Source organism: Thalassophryne amazonica, chromosome 15 (genome assembly GCF_902500255.1).
Source record: "Thalassophryne amazonica chromosome 15, fThaAma1.1, whole genome shotgun sequence".
NCBI lineage: Eukaryota > Metazoa > Chordata > Actinopteri > Batrachoidiformes > Batrachoididae > Thalassophryne > Thalassophryne amazonica.
The window spans coordinates 10803958-10827599 of NC_047117.1; the positions used below are offsets into that span (position 1 = coordinate 10803958).

At 40.5% G+C, this 23642-nt stretch overlaps 1 protein-coding gene across 2 annotated transcripts in view; it reads left to right on the plus strand.

Annotated features, from left to right (window-relative positions):
- akap8l (A kinase (PRKA) anchor protein 8-like) overlaps window positions 1-21569 on the plus strand; it is a 30130-nt gene extending 8561 nt beyond the window's left edge. The window contains exons 3-13 of one of the 2 annotated variants that reach the window (XM_034187786.1): window positions 3898-4114; window positions 9784-10381; window positions 10806-10920; window positions 11036-11085; window positions 13226-13256; window positions 13676-13790; window positions 15936-16077; window positions 16288-16393; window positions 16460-16590; window positions 20325-20420; window positions 20662-21569. In XM_034187786.1, coding sequence (XP_034043677.1) covers window positions 3898-4114; window positions 9784-10381; window positions 10806-10920; window positions 11036-11085; window positions 13226-13256; window positions 13676-13790; window positions 15936-16077; window positions 16288-16393; window positions 16460-16590; window positions 20325-20420; window positions 20662-21099 — 2039 coding nt within the window. In that variant the 3' untranslated portion in view covers window positions 21100-21569. The remainder of the gene's footprint in view (window positions 1-3897; window positions 4115-9783; window positions 10382-10805; window positions 10921-11035; window positions 11086-13225; window positions 13257-13675; window positions 13791-15935; window positions 16078-16287; window positions 16394-16459; window positions 16591-20324; window positions 20421-20661) is intronic. The other variant, XM_034187787.1, reaches the window with a different exon arrangement.
- Window positions 21570-23642: the final 2073 nt, after the last annotated feature.

Genomic DNA, 23642 nt, shown 5'->3' on the forward strand with positions numbered 1-23642 from the left:
CTTGCGACATCTGTGGCATTGTGCTGTGATAAAACTGAACCTTTCAGAGTGGCCTTTTATTGTGGGCAGTCTAAGGCACACCTGTGTACTAATCATGGTGTCTAATCAGCATCTTGATATGGCACACCTGTGAGGTGGGATGGATTATCTCAGCAAAGGAGAAGTGCTCACTGTCACAGATTTAGACTGGTTTGTGAACAATATTTGAGGGAAATGGTGATATTGTGTATGTGGAAAAAGATTTAGAGCTTTGAGTTCATCTCATACAAAATGGGAGCAAAACCAAAAGTGTTGCATTTATATTTTTGTTGAGTGTGTGTGTGTGTGTGTGTATGTGTATGTATATATATATATATATATATATATATATATATATATATATAGATATATATATATATATATATATATATATATATATATATATATATATATATATATATATATAACATAAACAACTGCTGGTAAGGTTTCCTTGAGTGTTATGATGCTGTGGTCGACATCCATTATTTTGTTTTGAAGTGTCAGGATTGCAATGACAGCAGGAATTCCATTTTTCATGCTGGCTACAATAACTTGTATGTTTTCAAGAATTTGTGCTGCTTTGGTAAACAGTTTAGTTTTGTCTTACTCCTCCTGTTGACAATTTGGCAAAGTAGAGACTGAAATCTGTGCTACTTTGTCTTCATTTGTAGTAAAATACAGTGCATCCAGAAACAGTGCTTCACTTTTTCAACATTTTATGTTACAGCTTTATTCCAAAATAAATGAAATTCTTTTTTCCCCTCTAAATATTACACACAACACCCCCATAATGGTGATGTGAAAAAAGTTGTTTACAGATTTTTGCATATTTATTAAAAAATGACAAAAAAACAAAAAAGAAATCACACATAAGTGTTAACAGCCTTTGCCACAAAATTCCACATGGAGTCCACCTGGGGAAAATTCAGTTGATTGGACATGATTTGGAAAGCTACACACCTCTACATATAAGGTCACACAGTTGACAGTACATGTCAGAGCACAAACAAAGCGTGAAGTTAAAGGAATCGTCTGTAGGCCTCCGGGGCAGGATTGTCTCGAGGGACAAATCTTGGGAAGGGTACAGAAACATCTCTTCTGCTTTGAAGGTCCCAATGAACACAGTGACCTCCATCATCCATAAATGGAAGATGTACAGATCCACTAGGACTCTTCGTAGAGCTGCTTACCCACCTAAACTGAGTGGTCAGGGGAGAAGGGCCTTAGTCAGGGAGGTAACCTGATGGTCACTCTGTCAGTGCTCCAGCATTCCTCTGTTGAGAGACGAGAACCTTCCAGAAGGACAGCCATCTCTGCAGCAATCCACCAATCAGGCCTGTATGGTAGACTAGCCAGACGGAAGCCGGAAGATAGGTGCTCCAAGCGTGTGGAGTCGTATTCAAGAAGATCTGGAGCTGTATTTGCTGCCAAAGGTGCATCAACAAAGTATTGAGAAAAGCGTTGGTAAGGTTCGACCTTACTTGTGTGAAGCGGTTTGAGGCAGCTTTGTTGTGATTTAGGGCTGTATAAATTTCGATTCAGTGGTCCATGGTCATGGACCAGTAACTTTTGACCTATGTCTAGTTGCTATTTTCCCCTGCTAGGCCGATGTCTAGTTAACAATCTTGTCGGTCTAGTGATTGTTTGACAAGACCAACGAAACTTGGGCCTTAAATAACTGAGCCGCTGTTTGCAGATTACAATGACCCTGTGCTATGCCACTCAGTCACAAAAAATAAGTTTATCATCCTTGACATCACAAAAAAGTGGTGAGGAAGGGAAGTGTTTTTTTTTTTCTTTTTTTCTTCTTCCCTCCTTAGAAACAGGTACATACGTCATTTCAAACCTGAACAACACATACAGCACCTGCATACCAAGTGAGGAACTGAAAATATCAGTATTCAAAATAAATGTTGATTCCATGTTGAATAGTCAGTGTACTGTACGCTAGTAGTGTGATGAACATGCATACTGTGTGACCGAGTCGGAGCAACTGACTGTGTGGTTGTCTGACAACAGTCCGCAAGTTCTCGCCCCAGTTTGGTAAACTTCAGCTGTCTTCGGACAAAGCATACTCAAAAAATAAATAAATAAGAGATATTATAGAGCTTATACAGCAAGAATAGACAGGCAGCTTAAGTAACAAGAGTAAAGGCTATGTTTGGGCTGCATATGACAAGCACAAGGCCAGAATTACAGAAGAGGGAAGTATAAGGTGCACAGTACATTCACATAAATGCAGAGGATCATGTAAGCAAATATTTATTACTTTACATATATTTAACATTTAACACATTAAAAGAAAATGTTCTACCCTATCAAAGGGTAGAACATCAAGGGGAGGAGGGTTTCCGGTTTGGTGGGCTCAGGGTTTCATCACTGCTTTTTGCAGATGATGTGGTCCTGTTGGCTTCATCGGCCGGTGACCCCCAAGACTCACTGGATCGGTTCTCAGCCGAGTGTAAAGCGGCTGGGATGAGGAACAACACCTCTAAATCTGAGGCCATGGAAACTGATAGATTGCCTACTCCAGGTAGGGAATACGGCCTTGCCCCAGTGAAGGAGTTCAAGTACCTCGGGGTCTTGTTCACGAGTGAGGGGACGATGGAGCATGAGATTGGCCGGAGAATCTGTGCAGCAGGGGCGGTATTGCATTCGCTCTGCCGTACTGTTGTGACAAAAAGGGAGCTGACCCAAAAGGCGAAGCTCTCGATCTACTGGTCAATCTTCATTCCTACTCTCACCTATGGTCATGAGGGTTGGGTCATGACCAAAAGAACTAGATCACAGGTACAAGCGGCCAAAATGGGCTTCCTGAGGAGGGTGGCTGGTGTCTCCCTTAGAGATAGGGCGAGAAGTTCAGTCATCCGTGGGAGGCTCGGAGTAGAGTGAGCCGCTGCTCCTTCACATTGAAAGGAGCCAGCTGAGGTGGTTCCAGCATCTGGTAAGGATGCCTCCTGGGCGCCTACCAAGGGAGGTGTTCCAGGCATGTCCATCTGGGAGGAGACCCCGGACTAGGTAGAGAGAATATATCTCCACACTGGCCTGGGAACGCCTGGGATCCCCCAGTCAGGGGTGGTCAGTGTGGCACGGGAAAGGGAAGTTGTTGCCCCCAGAACCCGGAAAAGCGGTTGAAGATAAATGAGTGAGTGATGAGTGAAAATGTTCTATCATGCTATAGATTTACAAATACAGTATTGATTGAATACATGCATATGATGTGATGATTAATGCTACACTGAGGCTTGCTGGCTCAGTCAGAGGCTCTGAGCTTCCAAATACCTCGGGCCACTGCCTTGGACCAGGAGGATCGGTAACAAAATTGGTGCTACTGGTCCTGACCAGTAGGCTCAAAAAAATGTTTTCTCTACCGCTGGTTGTCATTATGATGTGTTGTGAGTAGACTTTTTTTGGGGGGGGGATTAATTTACTCAATTTTGGAATAAGGCTCTAACATAACAAGATGTGGGAAAAGTTACGTGAATACTTTCCAGATACACAGTATGTAAAAAGCCCATGATCTCAGTGGGACTAACCTGGTTAAATTAGTGCCACTACATCTCATTGCTGTGGAATGCTATTGCTATTAAATAGGCAAAATAATTTTTTAAATGGTATTTTGAGTCTAACTTTGTGTAGGTGAAAGACTGGATCAGGTGCCAGTAAAATGATTTTTTTTTACGTGTTGAATTTGTTACGAAAAAGTTACTGTATGCATATTTGAATTGTGTAACAAGTCAGTGATAGTTTTGCTCAATGTTTGATGACATCAATGATTTACTCAGCAGGTTTAGGATTATGTGTGTGCTCTCACTACACCGCTCTTTTGAGAAGATGGTTTTTGTGTCATTGGCATTTAATTTCTCTATTTATTAGGCTCTGGAGGCTTCGACTCATACGGTGGAGGATTTAAGGACTCTGTGTCTGGATTTGGAGGCTATGGTGGAGGCGGCCACATGAAGCGAGGCCTCTCTGGAGCATCCCTGCTTTCGTCCACAGGCACTGATGCAGACACAGTCATTGCCAAGATTAACCAGCGCCTGGACATGCTCAGTCAGTTGGAGGGTGGGATGAAAGGATCTCGCGGGGACAGGTAATAACTTCTCTATTATCTGTTCCACTTTTTCCATACAGTCCAGATGATCACAAATGCATCACGTTCTAGTAAACGTGGATTAGGGTTGTTAGTTAAATGTTTTCACTTTTCAGGCAGAGTTTAGGGTCCTGATGTGAGGTTTTCTTCCTTGCTGGCCACGCCAGAGCGGTGGATATAAAATCGTGTGTGTGTATGTTTTCTGGGTTATTAGTGTGACTTGTACATGAACACTTAAGTTACTCCAGGTAGATTGCGCTCAGCCCCGAATTGCCTTGTTACTAGGTGGGATTATCAGAAAACCATGTCAGTATTTATACAAGGAATTGGTTATCACAGAGTGACTTGATCCAAGTAGACTGGACAGTTTGAAAGCAGTTCTGGATTCCCATCCCTGGGAAACATGGCCCTATTCTGTTCTACACCTTAAGATCACCTGCCCTACATGATTTCCATATCTACCTACTGCAGCTACAGATAATCAGTTGAGTCTGGTATTTTCTGGCTTTTGACTGGCTGCACACACTTTTAATTAGCAGTAGGTGGAGCGGGGAGAGATGAAAATCATGCAGGGCAGGGTTGGTGACCCCTGGTCTTCGCACTCATCATATGTAAAGGGCTTGGTATCTGTAATATAAGCTGGCACAAAATGGAAAATGAGAAACTAAATTTGGGAGAGTTTGTTTCTGTATTGTTCTATGATAGGTCAGCAAATAATTTTAAAAATCATTGATTTTAAAAGCATAAAATCATTTACTGCATAACTATAGCTTTGAAATCACATACTGTGACATCCGTAAGGGCCCCTTCACACGTGGCATGATTGAAGCTGACTAGCGCACGAAGAAGGAATGGTATGCCAGTCGTGAAAAATCGGAAGTACCTCCAACGCCTCGTACACCTGTTAGTACTACCATTCGCATACAAAGGGGACTGAAACACAGAGTGCCCTCTGCATGAATTCTTGCTGTGAATGTCCTTGAGATGTGCTGCAAAGAGGAATGGGCAAACTGCCCAAAGATAGATGTGCTAAGCTTGTGGCATCATATTCAAGAAGACCTGAGGCTGTATTTGCTGCCAAAGCTGCATCAACAAAGTATTGAGCAAAGGGTTGATGAGTTTGGACCTTACTCGCGTGAAGCGGTTTGAGGCAACTTTGTGATTTGGCGCTGTATAAATGAAATAACTTTAAATTGAGGGTGTGAATACTTATGTGCATGCGATTTCTTAGTTTTTTTATTTTTAATAAATTAGCAAAAATTAAGAAAAAAAAAACTTGCGCACACACAGCAGTGAACTGCCTCCCAGTTGATAGCCGGCCAGAGACTCAGACAGCTGCAAATGACGGCTCAGTGCCCATGACATGTCACATTAAAAACAGACATCGGGTATATAAATAAGTGCTGCAGTAACTATATACACAATTACATGTCAAAATAACTTAAAAACAATAAATAAATTATCACATAACCAGGGCTGTACAGTGCGAGCGTTTTGCTCGCATATTGCGCCTAAAATTTGATTGTGCGAGGAAAAAAATAAAACGGGCGCACGTGTGCGAGAATGTATTTCAACGCTTTCATTCGCATTTTGCTCCTAAAATAAATACAGTGGTCCCTCGCTAAAGCGGTTCACCTTTCGCGGCCTATCGAGCCATCCTGCCGTCATTTGAACGTTCAAACTTGGATAAGACGGCTGATTAAAACGGTGGCCGTCTTGTTCAAAGCAGTCTAAAATGCGCAGTTTACCGGAGGAGGTGTGTGTGTGTGCGCGCGCGTGCGCGGACTCACCTCACTGCAGACTGCGAACGGAGGCACGAGACGTTACATTCTGCTGAGAACCATCAGTGCACGTGACACAGCGAGCGCAGAGAGAGAGGATTTTAACCCGAGTGAACATAAAAAAACTACTTTTCTTTTCTCTGCTCTTTCTCTACCGGTGTTTTTCTGACGGACTGAATTTACGAGATCATGAGATGAAATAAACGGTCAAATATCCTTAAAAACATCCTTTAAAAATGAGAATATATGAATGAACTGAGGAAAAATTACGCAAACACTGGATAAAAAATAAAACCCTGCTGCAGTGATGTTCAGAGGCACAGATCACAAAAAGCAGGTGAGAACTCTGAACTTTAACAGCTGCTATTTTCCAAAGGTATTTATTTGTTCAATCTTAAGCGATGAGGAGAAATAAATTACTTCATCACACTAAATGAACTGGAGTCGGAATAAAAATACAAGCTGCTGATTTTTGTTATTTTCCAAAGTTATTATAAGCTGCAGCTATATGTTTTATTCATTTCAAAGTGAGTTACCTCTTATTTTATTCTGATTTGTTTATACAAAAAATATGGGGAGTCAAATCAGCCTGCATTGTTCTGTTCAGTTTATCAGTTTTCCTGCACATGTCCAGGTATTTTTTCCTCTTTATAAGAGTTTGGTGTTTGTATTTGCGCCACAAAGTTTTAAAACACAATAAAATGTTCACACTTTTCTTTAAAGCAGTTCTGTAATTTCAGAAATGCAAGAGAAACAACCACAAATCAGAAAAAGGTGGGACTATAAGTAAAATGAAGATAAAAATAAAAATGTTGCAGAGTTGTGTCTTGGTGGCTTCCCTCACTTGTCTCCTTCCAGCATGGACATTTAGTTTTTGAGAACTGCCTACCTGACACAGATTTACTATAAAGTACCACACTGTTTGTATTTCTGAATGATTGATGTAAATGAAGTCTAAGAAATAGTTACTGATTTGGAAATGTTCATGTTTTCATCCTGACATTTCTCTGAAAATGCTGCAGACCTTAATTTAGGAAATTCTGTATGATCCGACTAGTCGACTAATCGCAAAAATAATCGTTGACTAGTCGACTTTCAAAATAGTCGTTTGTGGCAACCCTATTTTCAAACCATCTCCCGAGATTTTTGAAAAAGGGGGTAGTTTTTCGTCAGACCCCGGTAAAAAATAAAATTATAAAAAAAATATCATGCAAAAAAGCCCATGATAGGGGAGGTGATTGTCTGAAGGTTTTCCCTAGATAGGGGGTATAGTTTCAACATGGCGAACAAGCATAGGTACCCCCTTGAATTGGGGAGTGGGGGGGGGGGGGGGGTCGGGATTTTTCTACTCAGGTTTGAACTTTGAGAGTGTTTACACATGATAGAAAAGTGAGAAAATGGTCATGTCTGATTGAGAAAAGTGTGTAAAGTGTGTAGTGAGGTGTTTTACAGCTTTAAAATGTCTATAATAATTGTAAAAAATAACGCTGGCCAGTTCGCGGATTTCGCCTATCGCGGGCTATTTTTAGAACGTAACTCCCACGATAAACGAGGGATCACTGTAAATCCCTTAGAGAAAACCATTCCCACATCTGTACAAATCGACGTGTGTGTGAGTGCGTGCTGTGGACCGTTGGTTGAATGTAGCTAAGTATAGCAGGCGACCTGAGTATAAAAAGTGGGACAGGGATGTTGTGTGTGTGAGGGTTTAAAATAATACAAGAAATACACAGCAAAAAGTAATGAAATGGACAAAAGCAATGATGTAAATAATGATAGAAAAGGAAGTAAAAAAAACAATGAAATAAATACATTAGAATCATATAAAATGTGCATGTGTGTGTAGAAAAGGTACTCTGTACAGTATGTGTCTTTGCGTTAATAATAAAATTGTATCAAGAAATTTCACAGTGCTCCTAAATTTTTATCTGTGCTCCTAAATTTTTTTCATTTAGGAGCACCTGTGCTCCTAGTGAAAAAGCTAAGCGTATAGCCCTGACATAACACAGAAACAGAGTGTGACACTTTGGTCTTTGTGCTGAATGGATGGGGGCATGGCTGCCAACAGCAGCAGCTGTTGAGATCTCTGGACTTGGACGTCACAGCTGTAGAACACGTACCGTGTTTAGGACATGACCTTACAACTGTCCAATGTGGCACGCGTGTGTGTGCTTGGTGTCCTCACGTGGAAATGCATAAAAACATATCGCTTTTGTGACGGGCTGCAGCGAGCGAGCGCACATTGACAGGCTGTCCCAGGTAAAACAGGCGATCTGAATGTCACGTCACCCTCATGAGCTCTGTTCCACATGCATGTCCTGCGGCACACCGCTCACAGGTCACATGTCAGGCCGAGCGCGCTCGAGGCTGACTGGACACACTGAACCAGCAGATGTGGACATAAGTGCCCACTGCTTCATTCATTCCCCACACACACACAGCAGAGGGGCAGTGTGGTGCAACACGTTCCAGCTGCACGCACTGTTTGTGCATGTGACACGAAACTGTCTACGGTGTATCGTGCACGCCTGTCCAACCGTGCTTCCTTCCCGCTAGCAGGTGGAATGTTTGTAGTCCCCCCATTTTGTTTTTGGTTTGCGTATTTTCTTCCAGTTTCGGTGTCTTGCGTGTTATGTGTGAAGTGGCCCTACTGATCCCCATGTTTTAGAAAAAAGTCCCAACTTTGGTCACCTGGTTGGCTGAGATTTTTCTTTGGGCTATTTGTTTGTTCTTGGGTAATATTAAGCAATATTTAAACATGTTTAGAGGGATGTGATAGAACTTCAATAAATATCTTAAGTCCTTAAAAAGATACTCATGGTTTCTGATTCAAATTATAATTTAAGAAGAAAAAATCCTCTTTTGGAATAGCAAAGATCTAACATGTCCATTGGCGTTTAAACGGTTTCGAACCTCAGCATTTGAGTTCTGGACATCGACTGCCTTCTCATTTGTCTGACTGTTGGTGAGAGTTGAGGAGGTTGTTGCCCCAGTCTCATAGAAATCATTAAAACGCATTGTTCCTGATTGAAAGCACAAGTGCAGGCCAGATTTCCCATTTCTTTGCACACAGAGCCGCTTTCTTTTTACTCCGGGGCAATTCTACGGTAATGGAATTACAACGTGAGCTAATCTGTCATGATTAGATGCAGTATGTCCAGATTTTGCTGCTTTTGTAATTCCGTTACCATAGAATTGCCCTCTGGGGTCCTTGAACGTGGTCTTTATCTTGACTTTATTTCTTCAAATTATATTCTGCTCTTCTTCAATATGGCTGAACCATTGTTCTGGTTTTGGGTAATATTAGATGAATTTGTAGGTACATGCTTAGTATTAGTTTTTCAAGCTACGTCATTGCACAGTCACATTTTGACAGAAAAATGTTTCCCCTGGGGGAAGAATTTATATAGTAACCCCCTTGTTGAATATTTAAATATGTTCCAATCACATCTTAGAATATTCACTTATTGCATCACATATAATGGACCATGCTCATGTTTGTTGTAGGTTTGACAGCTATCCTTTAAAAAGGAATGTGGGAGTTAAAAAGTTGAATTTCTCCTAACCTGTAGGATACTGTTCATCTTTTCACTTCCAACAAAGACTGTGGTTAGATGACTTTCTATGATTTTTAAAGATCATGAAAAAAAAATATGAATGTTCTGAAAAGTTAACTTGACTGACTGTTAACTTGGTTTAGGTTTGGATCATAAGTTTTGATCTTATGTGGTTCATAAAATGAAGTCGGGAGTGACAATGAAGTTAATGGAGAGAGAGATACAAACCTGGAGGAGAAGGAATAGCGGGTGGAGAAATCCAGACCTGAATTCCTCCTTCCATCGTTCTCCGCTCTTCTCTATCACCCCTCTCCCTCCCTCCCTCTCACAGGTTTGACCAGTATGAGTCATTTGACTCGCGTCCCTCTGCTTTCAACTCTCCCCGAGATCTCTTCAGATCTGGTGGCAGTAACTACGGCTACGACGATGGCCGTGGGGACAACATGCTAATGGGTCAGCGTGGAGCCTCGGGCTTTGGAGGGGGATTTGGGCTAGGGGGAGGAGGAGGCTTCGACAGCCCCTCTTCTTCCTACGGCGTCGCTAGAATGCGACAGAATATGAGAGACTCCTTCACCAGTGGACAGGGTGGAGTTTCTGGAGGTGGAGGATGGCCCGGAGCAGGCCGACGTTCCCCCAGAAGGGGAAGTGCCGGTGGTCGAGGAGCTGGAGGAGGGTTTGGAAGCCGCAGGTCTGATCCCACTCCGATGGGTGGAAGCGGGCGTGGAGGTGGTGGTGGCCAGTCCCACCGTGGCCACTCTCCAGGAGGTGGTAGAGGAAAGCTCCCATCCCTCCTGTCCAACCGCATGTACCCTGACAGTGGTGGTTTCCATCAGGGTTCCATTCAAGGGCCTCACGACTTTCCTGGGAGGCATTTTGGTGGGGGTCCACGGGCCAGCCACCAGCGAGGCCGCAAGAGATCCCTCAACAAAGTAAGTACCTCCTTCCTAATTGGGAAGCCCTCCCCAAGTGATGGGTATACAATCAAACCCTTTCTAATTCCCTCCTTTTGTATCCTCAACCACCATGAAAAATCTGCATTGATCTTCCATGTCTCACTAAGCCATTGCTCAATGTGGCCAGAAATGCTTTAAAGAACTAAAAATGCCAGTGGCGCTTTTCCCTGTCCCCCATTTGCAGTTTTGTACACACATGTGAGAGTTTCCCAATTTCACTTAATGATTTTCTTTTTTTGCCACAGCTATGGGTAGAATAAGGCTAATGCTAGTGCTAAAAGAATTCCCATAGGAAGAAGACTTAATTTAGAGTATGCTATTTGTCTATGATATGGCTAGATGTCAAATGTACAGTGGTTATATTGTTAATGTATGAGTGCAAATTGACTTATGACTGTAACAGTCAAAGCCACAGCGTGAAGACCAGAAGAAGAGAAAACAGACTCCTACAGAAGGTGATGAGCCAGAATCCAAGATAAATAAGACTGACGGTGAAGAGGCAGAAGGTACCCAAGGTATTCATGGAAACATAAGGAATATTTAACACACTCTGAATAAGTAAATGTAATTATTTTGCAAATATTTCTGTCTGTTTTGGTAATGCCTGTTGTTTCTGTGCTGTTTGCATAGAGCAAGCAGAGAAAAATGGTGACGATAATGAAGCAAAGGATGAAGCTGGGGTGAGTCGATCATTTATACTTTGCTCACTTTTAGCACTATTTTAAATGTGGCTTTGCAAGTAAACCATGATGATTTAGCAGGGGTTTTTGTAAGAAAATTTAGCAGCGGGGGACACCAGACACGAGGGACAGGAGTGAACATGGTGCAGAGCTTTAGAACATTTGAGGTGAAAATGGGGCGTTCTGGGGTGGCTCAGTAAGTAAGGGAAAGTTGTCACAGACACAGAACATTGCAGAACTCTGTAATACATGAGACTGCTTGTTCCATTTAAATTTCAGTTTTTCAGTTTATTTTCATTTATATAGCACCAAATCACAATAAAGTTGACTCAGGGTGCTTCACACAAGTAAGGTCTAACCTTACCAATCCCTAAAGCAAGCACACAGACAACAGTGGTAAGGGGAAAAACTCCCTCTGATTTTGAGGAAGAAACGTCAAGCAGACCAGACTCAAAGGGGTGACCCTCTATTTGGGCCATGCTATCGACACAACAGACAATACAGGAAATTATACAGGAGATTTTGGGAGCCCATGCTGGTGCACCAGACGGGAGGCCTGCAGAAGAACTATTTGTCATAATCAAAATGGCGGTGTGAAATAGCAAGGCGGATTGGAACATGGGAACTGCATGAAATAGGACATCTTTAGGCATTCTTACTGTCATTTTTGCCACGTTCTTAGTATTTTCGAGTAAAATACACTGTTTACAGGGCTTAAGCAAAAAAAAAAAAATTGAAATTTTTTTGCAGCCAAATTGAAGTGTTCATCTACATTTTTATAGAAACCATTTTGCAATTGGGTCCTATATTTCACTCACTAACCATTGCTGCTCTTTTCTAATGTAGCATCATATTGTAGAAAGACTTTAACCTACACATTATTTAAATGCTTCCAAATAAACACATTCTAAGCTTTTCTAGAGTTTTTACTAAGTTCAATGCTGATTTTAAAATCTCAGGCCTGTAGCCAGTCTCGAATGGGGGGGGGGGGTCCTTTTGTGTGTGTGTGTGTGTTGATCATAGTCAGCAGCGACCCCCAGGGTTTTTGATATCTGGGGAAGCATCCTGGAGGGTTTTTTAATGACTATTTTCTTATCTCGACCCCCCCAATTTAGTTGTACTGCTTAATGTGTGTTTTTGTATTTTCTTTTGCACATTTTCACCTTTTCTTTGGCTTTAACAAAATTGATATCACAACCTACATGTTTGTTTGATAAGATTATTAACCACAAGAGCCATAATCATTTTCATATATTTGGCTTCCTTTATCTTAACTGACCTGATTTTAAAGCTGGAAGCCCAGACCCAGTAATGCCAGAGCTGACATTACATTAACAAAGATTGCTTCACATCCCACTTTAGATATGCAGAAAAGTTAAATTAACTAAACGTATTTTTACATGGCTCATCAGTTAAACGTAGTCCATAAATATAGTAAAACATAGACCCAACTTAATACTGACTCAAACATTTTAGTTGATAAAATCATTATTCTAAGTAAAAGTATGAAAAATGTCTTCAAAAGTAGACCTTTAATTAAGGATCAAGGGGTGTTGTGGAGGACATGCCCGCTTTGCGTCTGGATGCACCCCTGGTTGGCACTCTGAGCAGGAACAATCAAGAATTTGTGCATTTGTGTATTTTGGGTATGTATTTTTCCTCTGGGTCATGCAACGGTTGACAATTTCCTGGTTGTGGTTCATATAAAAAAAAAAAGAATAAACATGAAACATAACAAATTTAGGCTTATTTCATAAAATCTCTCTAAAATCAACATTGTCCTAATGTGAGTCACATCTTATCGATCTCTTTGTGATACGAAACAAACACATTTACTCATTTAATTCTAACGTTATGGTAGAACACTGGTTGACAACCTCCTCCTGTTTCCTTGCTCTTGATTGGCTGATTGCCCCTGGCATAGTTACTTAGCAACTTCAAAATTTAATTAGAGACTTGGTAGGAGAAAAATGAAGCCCCTGAATAAACTCCTTATATTTTCAACTCAAATGGGTCAAATTCGTGTCATCATGAACATGATCTCCCGATCAAAATCGTACTATCTGCTGACCTATACTTTATCTTCTGAGCTGTGTGCAGTTTTATAAATCATAAAATAAATGGTGTTATTTTCTTGCAGGAACCAAAAGCCCCTGCAGCTGGAGAGAAAGGTAAGTTTTAACAGTTGTTGCTCTTTCTGCTCTCACAGTTCCCCTGTATTGCTGGCACTAAGCTGTGTGCTGCAACTCCTATAGAATATTATGTAGTGTGCTTTCTGAGATGACCCGTGGGTGTTGGCAAATACAATCTTTGCATCTCATTGTTGTAGAAGGTCTCCCACATTGAATTAGCGTCGCCAACCATTCAACCTATTGTAGCTCTTAAAATGCGAGTATGAATTTCTGCATAGCGTCTTTACAGCCTGCGTTTCTTCTGAGATTTTGCCAGATAGAATAAGCAAGGATACAGCACCAGTGCCTGCTCCTATTTCTGACCTGTTCCTTGAAGTGCTGTCCTTCAGCTTCTTTATAACAGTTGCCATTTCATCTTAAACTGAAGCATTTGTCTCTACTCTTCACCTCTTGCTTAGCTGAATCCAAGGAGGATGATTCTAAGGCAAAGAAAAAGCCACAGGGCAAACAGACCTCACCCCAAAGTCAGGAGAGGGTGCCCAAAGTCAAGAGGAGGAAGGGCTTCCTGGAAAGGTGAGTGGGACCAGGACACCTCCTTAATCTAAAACATCTCACTCTGGTTCCTGTCTCATTTTTCTTTGATTCTGGGTAAAAAGCACATTGAACACCCCAGTTTGATATTTGTGTACTCTAAATTTAGGACCACAAAGTGTCCTTGTAGGTGAAATAAATAATTTCCTTGAAGAGTAATAAAGTTCATTCTTATTTTTTAATGGTAACACCCCCTCCCGCCCTCAACAAAAATACTGATTTTTGATATTTATTACGATATGTAATTTGCTGCCAGTTTGAAGAGTATGAATGAAGCCTGAAGAAACCAGGGGGCTTATTATTTGGATATTAGAATAATTTAATTAAAGCAGCAATCTGAGATTTCTGACTTCCACCAAGAGGACTCACAAAAATAGATGTGATTCACATTGTGACCCAGACTACCTGGATCTGCATTCCACAACACAATGCAATAATTGCATACTGATCCAGAATGGTCCGACTGATCAAGATGTTGCAATCTGATATTTAATTCACAAACTTGCACAAAATAGTGTTTTACATCGTGATGTCTTATGAGTGAAGTAGTTTTGACATAATCCTTAAAAGTCTACAAAGTGAAATCCTGATTAAGAGTCTGGATGCGGATCGCCTCCAAAATTGAGTCTTACATGAGCTTATCTATCTGTGATGAAAATTTAGTCAAAATCCGTGCAGTAGTTTTGACGTAATCCTGCTAACACAGACAAATAAATGCTGATGATTAAAAAAAAAAAAATCTGCCTTAAAAAATAACCTGTCTTTGTGTGTTTTGTTGCTTTTACCAAACCTCTTCCGTAAAATGGACTTGGTGGTAATGTTGTCGAGTCCCGGCGTTTAGGGTGTTCACCGTGCTTTTGCCTTTGTTTGCACTTTTGAGATAAACTCAGGCTATCGGGTGAATTTAATTACACCAAGCAGCTTTATACATTGAAGGTTTACTGGGAGTTTCCTGTTTTCAGTGTTCTGAGGGAGGATATATATTTTTGTTTCAGAAAGTTTATGTGGTCACTGCATGTTTTAGTCGGTGCCATGTAACACATAAACTACATTTGCGTGTTAGGGGACAAGAAAGGGAAAAACGACAGCAAAAAAAAAAGTACCACTCTGTCACTGTTGATGGTTAAAAGGTGTGCTCCAACACTGTCTTGTTATTTTAAAAGGGCAATGGACCGATCGCTGTCATCTCCACAAACACTGTTTGCGGTTACGCGGAGGTTGGTGCATCAGAACAAGATAGCTGAGTGTAAATCACCGACAGCTGCTGAAGAGTCACACACAGGAGCGTCACCTCTGCTCAGTCTATACGTTAAGTTATCTAAACTTTTAAAATTACTTATTTCTTCCATAAAAGTTGTCAAACTTTTGTATCCGGCAGCTCGTCCTGTCAGTCTGCTACGCTAATGTTAGCGTTTTCATCTGTGTATGAAATTAAACTTAATAGGAGTTGACAAGATCAGGATTCAAAAGGAAAATACTTTTTAAATCTTTTGTAATTTCCAAAACATCAGTAGTACTGCTTTGAGCGGAACTAGTTAGCTCTTTTACCAAAAATAATCAGCTTGTCTTAGTTTCAGATGATTTTGATTGCGGTACAAATGAATCTACCACATCAACATGGATTTAGCGTCTGTTAAAAAGGACACAGTCTCAGTTTCAGCCTTTCCTAAATAAGGCAGTTTGTTTAAAAGCAAAAGTGATATCTCACGTTCTTGTACATATGTGCTTCAGATTCCTGGAGATCAGTATCACTAACGATGACTCTTGTATTTTAATTGTCAAATGTTTGGTCATTTTAACACTTTTTTCCACTTTCAGTGTGCTGCTCTTTAAGAAACAATGTGTAATTTGCTGCTGTTTGTTCATTTAATGTGCCTCAGCGCAAGTAGAGCTTCAGATTTTTCCGCCATGTGTTTGGGTCTTGGCAGGATTCGCGGTGCTTTAAACCCTCACATAAAGCTGCTTCGGTTTGGTCTACTTTGCCACCGGAAGTTGAGCATTCTCTGTTGGCAGCAGCAGTGATCAGTGGCTGTTGTGTGTCTACAGACTCAGCATAAAAGCACATGAGTTCCAAAGTACTGTAAGATGCTGTGTGAGTTGATGGAGAATTTTTGTTTCCCTGCCCAGGGTGATGTATGCGTGCTCTGTGTGCAAGTTCCGTTCGTTCTACAAGGAAGAAATGGAAGCTCATCTTGAAAGTCGCTTCCACAAGGAGCACTTCAGGTTCCTTTCCAGCCAACTGTCCAAGCCCATTACAGACTTCCTACAGGTGACTGAAACATGTTTGTTGTATTATGATGAGATCAGAGCAGCTATCTGAAATACACGCACAAACTGTCTGTTCCGCGTCTGGATGTTAGCAAACAGGAGGGTCTGTAACATTTAGGCTTGTGGTGGATTAGCCAATACTCGGGTCATTTGTGCACATGAATTTTGTTGATCTGACGTAAACTAACTTGTTTTTTATGCTGTTGTGTAGGAGTATCTGATAAACAAGTTCAAGAAGACGGAGCAGAGGTACAACATGCTGTCAAACCCAACGGCTGCCATCTGCCAGGTGTACCGAGAGCAGGACCTCACCAGGGGTGAGTAGCAGCTCTGTGTGTATGTGTGCGTGCGTGTGCATGAGCTGATTGGTTTCCTCTGTGCAGAGCTCAGTATGGACCATTTCATGAAGAAAGTGGAGGCTGCTCACTGTGCAGCATGCGACGTTTTCATTCCCATGCAGAACCACCTGATCCAGAAGCACATCAGAACTCCTGACCACAACCACAACCGTAAGGTACGGAACGCTGATCAGCACACTTCATTTGTGTAGCCAGTCCAAACGCACAGATTGTGCAGACACAGAGCGATTTATCATTCAGATTAGAAGTGTGTTGTTTTTGTTTAACTACTTCTATCATCCCAAATATACACAGCGGAAGTCATCTTTTACCAAGAGTGTGTGTGTGTGTGTTGCAGTCATTTTCTGCCAAAGCACTTTATAATCCACACTGTCCATTAATCGTGCTAATTTTGTTATGATTGTAACTTCACTGATCGGAGCTACAACCCCTGGCAAAAATTATGGAATCACCGGCCTCGGAGGATGTTCATTCAGTTGTTTAATTTTGTAGGGAAAAAAGCAGATCACAGACATGACACAAAACTAGTCATTTCAAATGGCAACTTTCTGGCTTTAAGAAACACTATAAGAAATCAGGAAAAAAAAAATTGTGGCAGTCAGTAACGGTTACTTTTTTAGACCAAGCAGAGGGAAAAAAATATGGAATCACTCAATTCTGAGGGAAAAATTATGGAATCATGAAAAAAAAAAAGAATGCTCCAACACATCTAGTATTTTGTTGCACCACCTCTGGCTTTTATAACAGCTTGCAGTCTCTGAGGCATGGACTTAATGAGTGACAAACAGTACTCTTCATCAATCTGGCTCCAACTTTCTCTGATTGCTGTTGCCAGATCAGCTTTGCAGGTTGGAGCCTTGTCATGGACCATTTTCTTCAACTTCCACCAAAGATTTTCAATTGGATTAAGATCCGGACTATTTGCAGGCCATGACATTGACCCTATGTGTCTTTTTGCAAGGAATGTTTTCACAGTTTTTGCTCTATGGCAAGATGCATTATCATCTTGAAAAATGATTTCATCATCCCCAAACATCCTTTCAATTGATGGGATAAGAAAAGTGTCCAAAATATCAACGTAAACTTGTGCATTTATTGATGATGTAATGACAGCCATCTCCCCAGTGCCTTTACCTGACATGCAGCCCCATATCATCAATGACTGTGGAAATTTACATGTTCTCTTCAGGCAGTCATCTTTATAAATCTCATTGGAACGGCACCAAACAAAAGTTCCAGCATCATCACCTTGCCCAATGCAGATTCGAGATTCATCACTGAATATGACTTTCATTCAGTCATCCACAGTCCACAATTGCTTTTCCTTAGCCCATTGTAACCTTGTGTTTTTTTTTTTTTGTTTTTTGTTTTTTTTCTGTTTAGGTGTTAATGATGGCTTTCGTTTAGATTTTCTGTATGTAAATCCCATTTCCTTTAGGCGGTTTCTTACAGTTCGGTCACAGACGTTGACTCCAGTTTCCTCCCATTCGTTCCTAATTTGTTTTGTTGTGCATTTTCGATTTTTGAGACATACTGCTTTACGTTTTCTGTCTTGATGCTTTGATGTCTTCCTTGGTCTACCAGTATGTTTGCCTTTAACAACCTTCCCATGTTGTTTGTATTTGGTCCAGTGTTTAGACACAGCTGACTGTGAACAACCAACATCTTTTGCAACATTGCGTGATGATTTACCCTCTTTTAAGCGTTTGATAATCCTCTCCTTTGTTTCAATTGACATCTCTCGTGTTGGAGCCATGATTCATGTCAGTCCACTTGGTGCAACAGCTCTCCAAGGTGTGATCACTCCTTTTTAGATGCAGGCTAATGAGCAGATCTGATTTGATGCAGGTGTTAGTTTTGGGGATGAAAATTTATAGGGTGATTCCATAATTTATTCCTCAGAATTGAGTGAGTCCATATTTTTTCCCTCTGCTTGGTCTAAAAAAGTAACCGTTACTGACTGCCACAATTTTTTTTTTCTTGATTTCTTATAGTGTTTCTTAAAGCCAGAAAGTTGCCATTTGAAATGACTTTAGTTTTGTGTCATGTCTGTGATCTGCTTTTTTTCTACAAAATTAAACAACTGAATGAACATCCTCCAAGGCCGGTGATTCCAGAATTTTTGCCAGGAGTTGTATTAGAGATTCTCTTCCACTCAAATGGAGAATATTTTATTTATATATATATATATATATATCTCATAATGGGGGGGGGGGGGTGTTAGTGATGTACTCTTTAATCGTGAACATCACTGAGTTTGTAAAATGCTTATCGCAAACCGTTTTTTTTACGACATCGTGTGAGTTTTATAAGTCTGCGGACACTGATCTGTTTGTTACAGATACAAATCGGTTTCCTCGGATCCGCTGAGTTTTGCGGAGGAAAAATGCCACTCAAAGCGTAGGTGTTAGGACAGTTGTCGTAAAGCAGGACTGGTTGGTTGCTGCGGCGACACTATGTGGCTCCTGTGCAACGCTTTTATGCTAAAGTTAGCATGTGGATATCCCAAACTTTTAGAGTTTTCAAGTTTGTAAAATAAGAATTAGTGCAGCATGTCTGTCACGGTCCGACGTCGCACAGAGAAATGGCGAGAAAGACTGTTTGAAAAAGTCTAATAAGGACAAGAATCCGTGGAATCGTCGCTTACTTCATCAACACACCTGAAAGATAAAAGAAACGGGAAAAGTGAACTGTGCTCTCTCAGGAAAACACGGTAAGAATTTTTCTCTCCCTGGAAAATAAACATTCTGCTGTTAAAACAGGATTTTAGACAAGTTTATGTAACTTTTTCCACTAATCTAGACTTTCTTTCATTGTAAAGACGTGGCTTTGAATGGATTTAGGCTGCATGAATTTACACAAGAATATGTGACTTTTTACTATAAGGTATGTTAGTAATATTTTACCATGATTTTCTAAATATTCTCCAAGCTTTAGCTGTGTTTTTTGAAACGCTGTAACAGTCTTTTCAGTCTTCATAAATTTCATGTAGTTTAATTGTTCTGAGTTAATGCATAATTTGGTTTACAATTAAAAGAAAAATCATTCCAGGTCCTACTTCCACATTATATTCTGTTATTTCAACATCATCATTGACAGGTCAAATAAAAGGTTGAATATAGGATCATTTAAATATCCACTAATTTGTTCTTCCAGGAGATGCTGAAAAAGTATCATTAGATAAAAAATTAATTCTGGGGCCCCACAGAGCCCTAGACCCTGGCTCCTGGGGAGCTGTACCCCCCGCAAATTTTACTCGGATTTCACATTTTTCATTCTATCTATCATGTAGTATCCATTTCAATATTTTATTTATTTATTTATTTCACAAAAAACTGAATCACCTGCAATTTATGCTAATTTATGGTGGTACCATTTAAAAAATAATAATAATTGGTAAGTATCACTATACAACTTTTCTTGCAGTCGAAGATACACTTTACTTAGGAAAAAAATCCCTTTCTAGGGTTATATCTTAAGATATAACAGATTTTTGGAAGAAAGAATTGTGTCAAGAGTCTACCAGAATGCACGGAAATGCACCATTTCATTTAAACTTTTTATATATATATATATATATATATATATATATATATATATATTCTGGACCCCCTTAGAGGACTTTGTCCCTTTGGCACTTGTGTTGTACTACTTCATTGCACAGTTCATCCAACGCCAAAAAAAAAAAATTCCCTCCATACAGCTGACTCAGGATTAAGAAAATAGCAGTCCACTAAAAACGGGAGCGTGTAGCAAAGTGAACATACCAACTTGTTTACGATCATTTAAAATGTGTAAATTTCATGCCCACAATTGTGTGTGTATTTTATGGAAAACATACTTTCTAAAGCCAAAGAAAAGAAGCCATTTATTTGTTTGTTGTTTTTAGGCCATGATGGAACAGTCCAAGAGAGCCAGTCTGGTTGTCACCCGCAGCATCCTCAATCACAAACTCATTGGCAAGAAGCTGGAGAGTTATCTTAAGGTCAGTACATGTGTGATAAGAAGCGTTACAATTCACTGGGAATAAAAACAAAATAGTTACAAAAATAGTAATTAATCTGCTTTCTTTTTTCCCTTTTTTTTTTTGCATCTTTTAAGCAGTTTGTCAGCAGTCTTGCTCTGTGATTGGAGAGTTTTCTCTACTTCATTATAAATTTGTTAAATTTGACAAAGATTTATGCCTGAAGCAAATACCCGTGCTGATCAATGTGGTACTTCAACAGGGCGAAAACCCGTTTATCGATGACCAGGACCAGGAGGACTCCATGGTGATGGACGTGTCTGAGATAGAGTCGGACCACCAGAAAGAGGCAGCGGCGACAGCCGAGGACAAGCCGGCACCCGAGGGGGAGGAGTCCAAAGAGGAAACTGAGGGTGACGTAACAGAGGAGAAGATGGAGGAGGAGCAACAGCAGCTTGGAGTGGAGGGAGAGGAGAAGGAGGAGGAGGGCAAAGGAGAGAAGGAGAACAACGGAGAGGAACAGGAGAACAAGGAGGAGCAGGGGAGTGAGGAAGGTTTTGTAGTGAGAGGTGAGAGGGAGGATCAGCCGTATGATGTGTATGATATTGGGGAAGAAGGCGTACTGGCTGAGCTGGAGGAGGAGGAAGATGAAGGAATAGAGGCAACAGAAATCGAGGAGGAAGAAAAGAATGATGAGTGACTTTGCACTCTGCATGTGAAGCTTCAGCCAGCGGGTTCTCTGGACCAGTCAGTTCCCCCCCCCCCACAATCCAGTTTGATTTCCTGGCGCTCAGATGTAACGTATCTGCTCTTCATGTTCTTTAGTCTAAAAGCTTGAACACGTGTAAATTTGTGCTTTTTCCTCCCTTTAGTGAAACTGAATGGAATTTTTTGGTAAAAAAAAGTTAAGGGCATAAATTGCCTCTTTTTTTGTCTCTCTCCTTTTTTTTTTAATCAGAGTTGGTGGCACAATATTCTGCCTGTTTCAAGTGTTGATTGTTGTGAATGGTTGATTTTTCATTATTTTTAAGAGAAATAGTGAGATTCACAACATGATGGGCTTTTATTCTTCTGAGTGTATTTGATCATGTAGATGATTCTGTTCATGTGTGCAGTGTGTTCTTTGGTCAGAGTAAAAATGTGCTCAATAAATTGCTGTTGAATAAGTGATTATCTCTTTTGTTTTTGTTTTTTATGACAGTAAATTTAAGACAGAATGGCTCAACTGCCAGTATGTTATCAAACCAGAGATTTGGAAGCTCTTGCATAGAAAAATCAGTGACACTTTAAGGTATCATCATAATCGTGACATGACACTCATAACTTACATGGCAGTCATGAATGTGTCACAAACATTATGTCAATGTCATAAACGTTTGCTGTCATTAAATGTCATTCGGTTTTTGTCATGACAAGTTGACATTTTTTGGGTTGTCCTTATAACTTGACATTCATCAAAGTGACATTACCAGAAAAGGTTTTTGTCAGGACAATGACCTTTTCTGGTCATTTCAATTTAGTTCATTGTATGTAGTGCCAAATCACAACAAAGCTTCCTCAAGGCGCTTCACCCAAGTAAGGTCTAACCTTAACCCATAGAGCACGCACACAGGCGACGGTGATAAAAAAAAAACTCCCTCTGATGATAATGAGGATGAAACCTGAAGCAGACCGGATTCCGATGACACAAGTATTTATGCTGCAAGCAGGTACATCCAGCACCCTGGGGTGCAGGGCCAGTGTTCATGCCTTATGCCATCATTGGGCCTGTCACAATGGTAACTTCCATATGCAGGCTGCAGTGTGGTACATCAGCTCCAGGCATGGCACCTCTCAGCCACAAATCTCAAGTGATGCTGTCGGTAGCTTGGGCAGAGAGTAAAAGAATCAGCTAAAAAATACCACAGAAGGTATAATTCATCAGCAGTCAAGCCATAGGAAAACAAAATACTACGGTGATCTCTGGCTGCTAGCCCTAAGCTTCATGAGCAGACCCAGAATTTAGATGAAGTTGAGGCTGAGACCTGTTCTGATGCTAATAAAGTGAATTTAAAAGGATGGAAAACAGCTCCATAATTTTACTAATGTCAAGTTGTCATAAGAACATCCCAAACAAATTTGTCAAGTTGTCATGACAAAGACAACTTCTGGTTGTCACTTAATGTCAAGTTGTCATAATCAAGACAACCCAAAAAAAATGTCAACTTGTCATGACAAAAATCGAATGACGCTTAATGACAGCAGTCATAAACGTTTGACATTGACATAATGTTTGACACATTCATGACTGTCATGTCACGATTATGACAATACCTTCAAGTAAAGTGTTACTGAAAAATCTCCTCGGGTTTGCAAAGTGTGTATGAGTGTTAATAGACTTATTTTTTGCAAGAATGACATGGTAAATGAACTGCATTCATAGAAAGCCTCTTTATCTGAATGAGAAGCGCAAAGCACTTTTCAATGATGCCTCACATTCACACACACTGGCATCAGAGTGCTGCCATGCAAGGTGCCCAACTGCAACTTGGGTATTAAGGACTTTGCCCAAGGGCTCTTCGTCATTTTCTGACGTAGCTTCAAACCCACTGCTGAACCACTCGACCATCACCTACCTCAGTCTTCATGGGACATTTCACAGACCAGATCACAGCTTTTTGGCCACAAGGTAGGGCTGTTATGAATTTGTTCCACTGCCATGCAGGTTATTGATTTAACTGAACCAAGATTGTGCTGCATGTAGACTAAATGAGAAATATGCAATTTATGAAAGACTTTTCATGTATGCCAAAATAAAATAATTAGCTCCTTGTTTGCATGCACTCACTTTACTGGGGCAATTTAAAGCTACAGTGTGTAGGATTTGGTGTCATGAAGTAAAGACGTTGCAAATTGCAATATGCCATCACGAGTCATGATTTTGTTTACCTTCACGTTTTTGACAGCGATTCATGTTTCCCAGCTTTATCTCATTTTACATGTATGATTCTCAAACTTGTTAGCCTGCACGAGCAACAAGTAGACTTACTGTGTCAACATGGCAGCCTTCCTGAGAAGATCCGTGTCCATGTAAAATAATATTCTAGGCTTATGAAAATGCATAGATTTGTTGTTACAGGTAATTTATATGAATGGACAGTTTGTTATGAAATCTGTTCTATTTCTGCTAACAAAATGCCCATAAAGACTGACATGTAGACAAAAACATCCATTTTCAGTACTCGCTTACTCCAATTAAGGGTC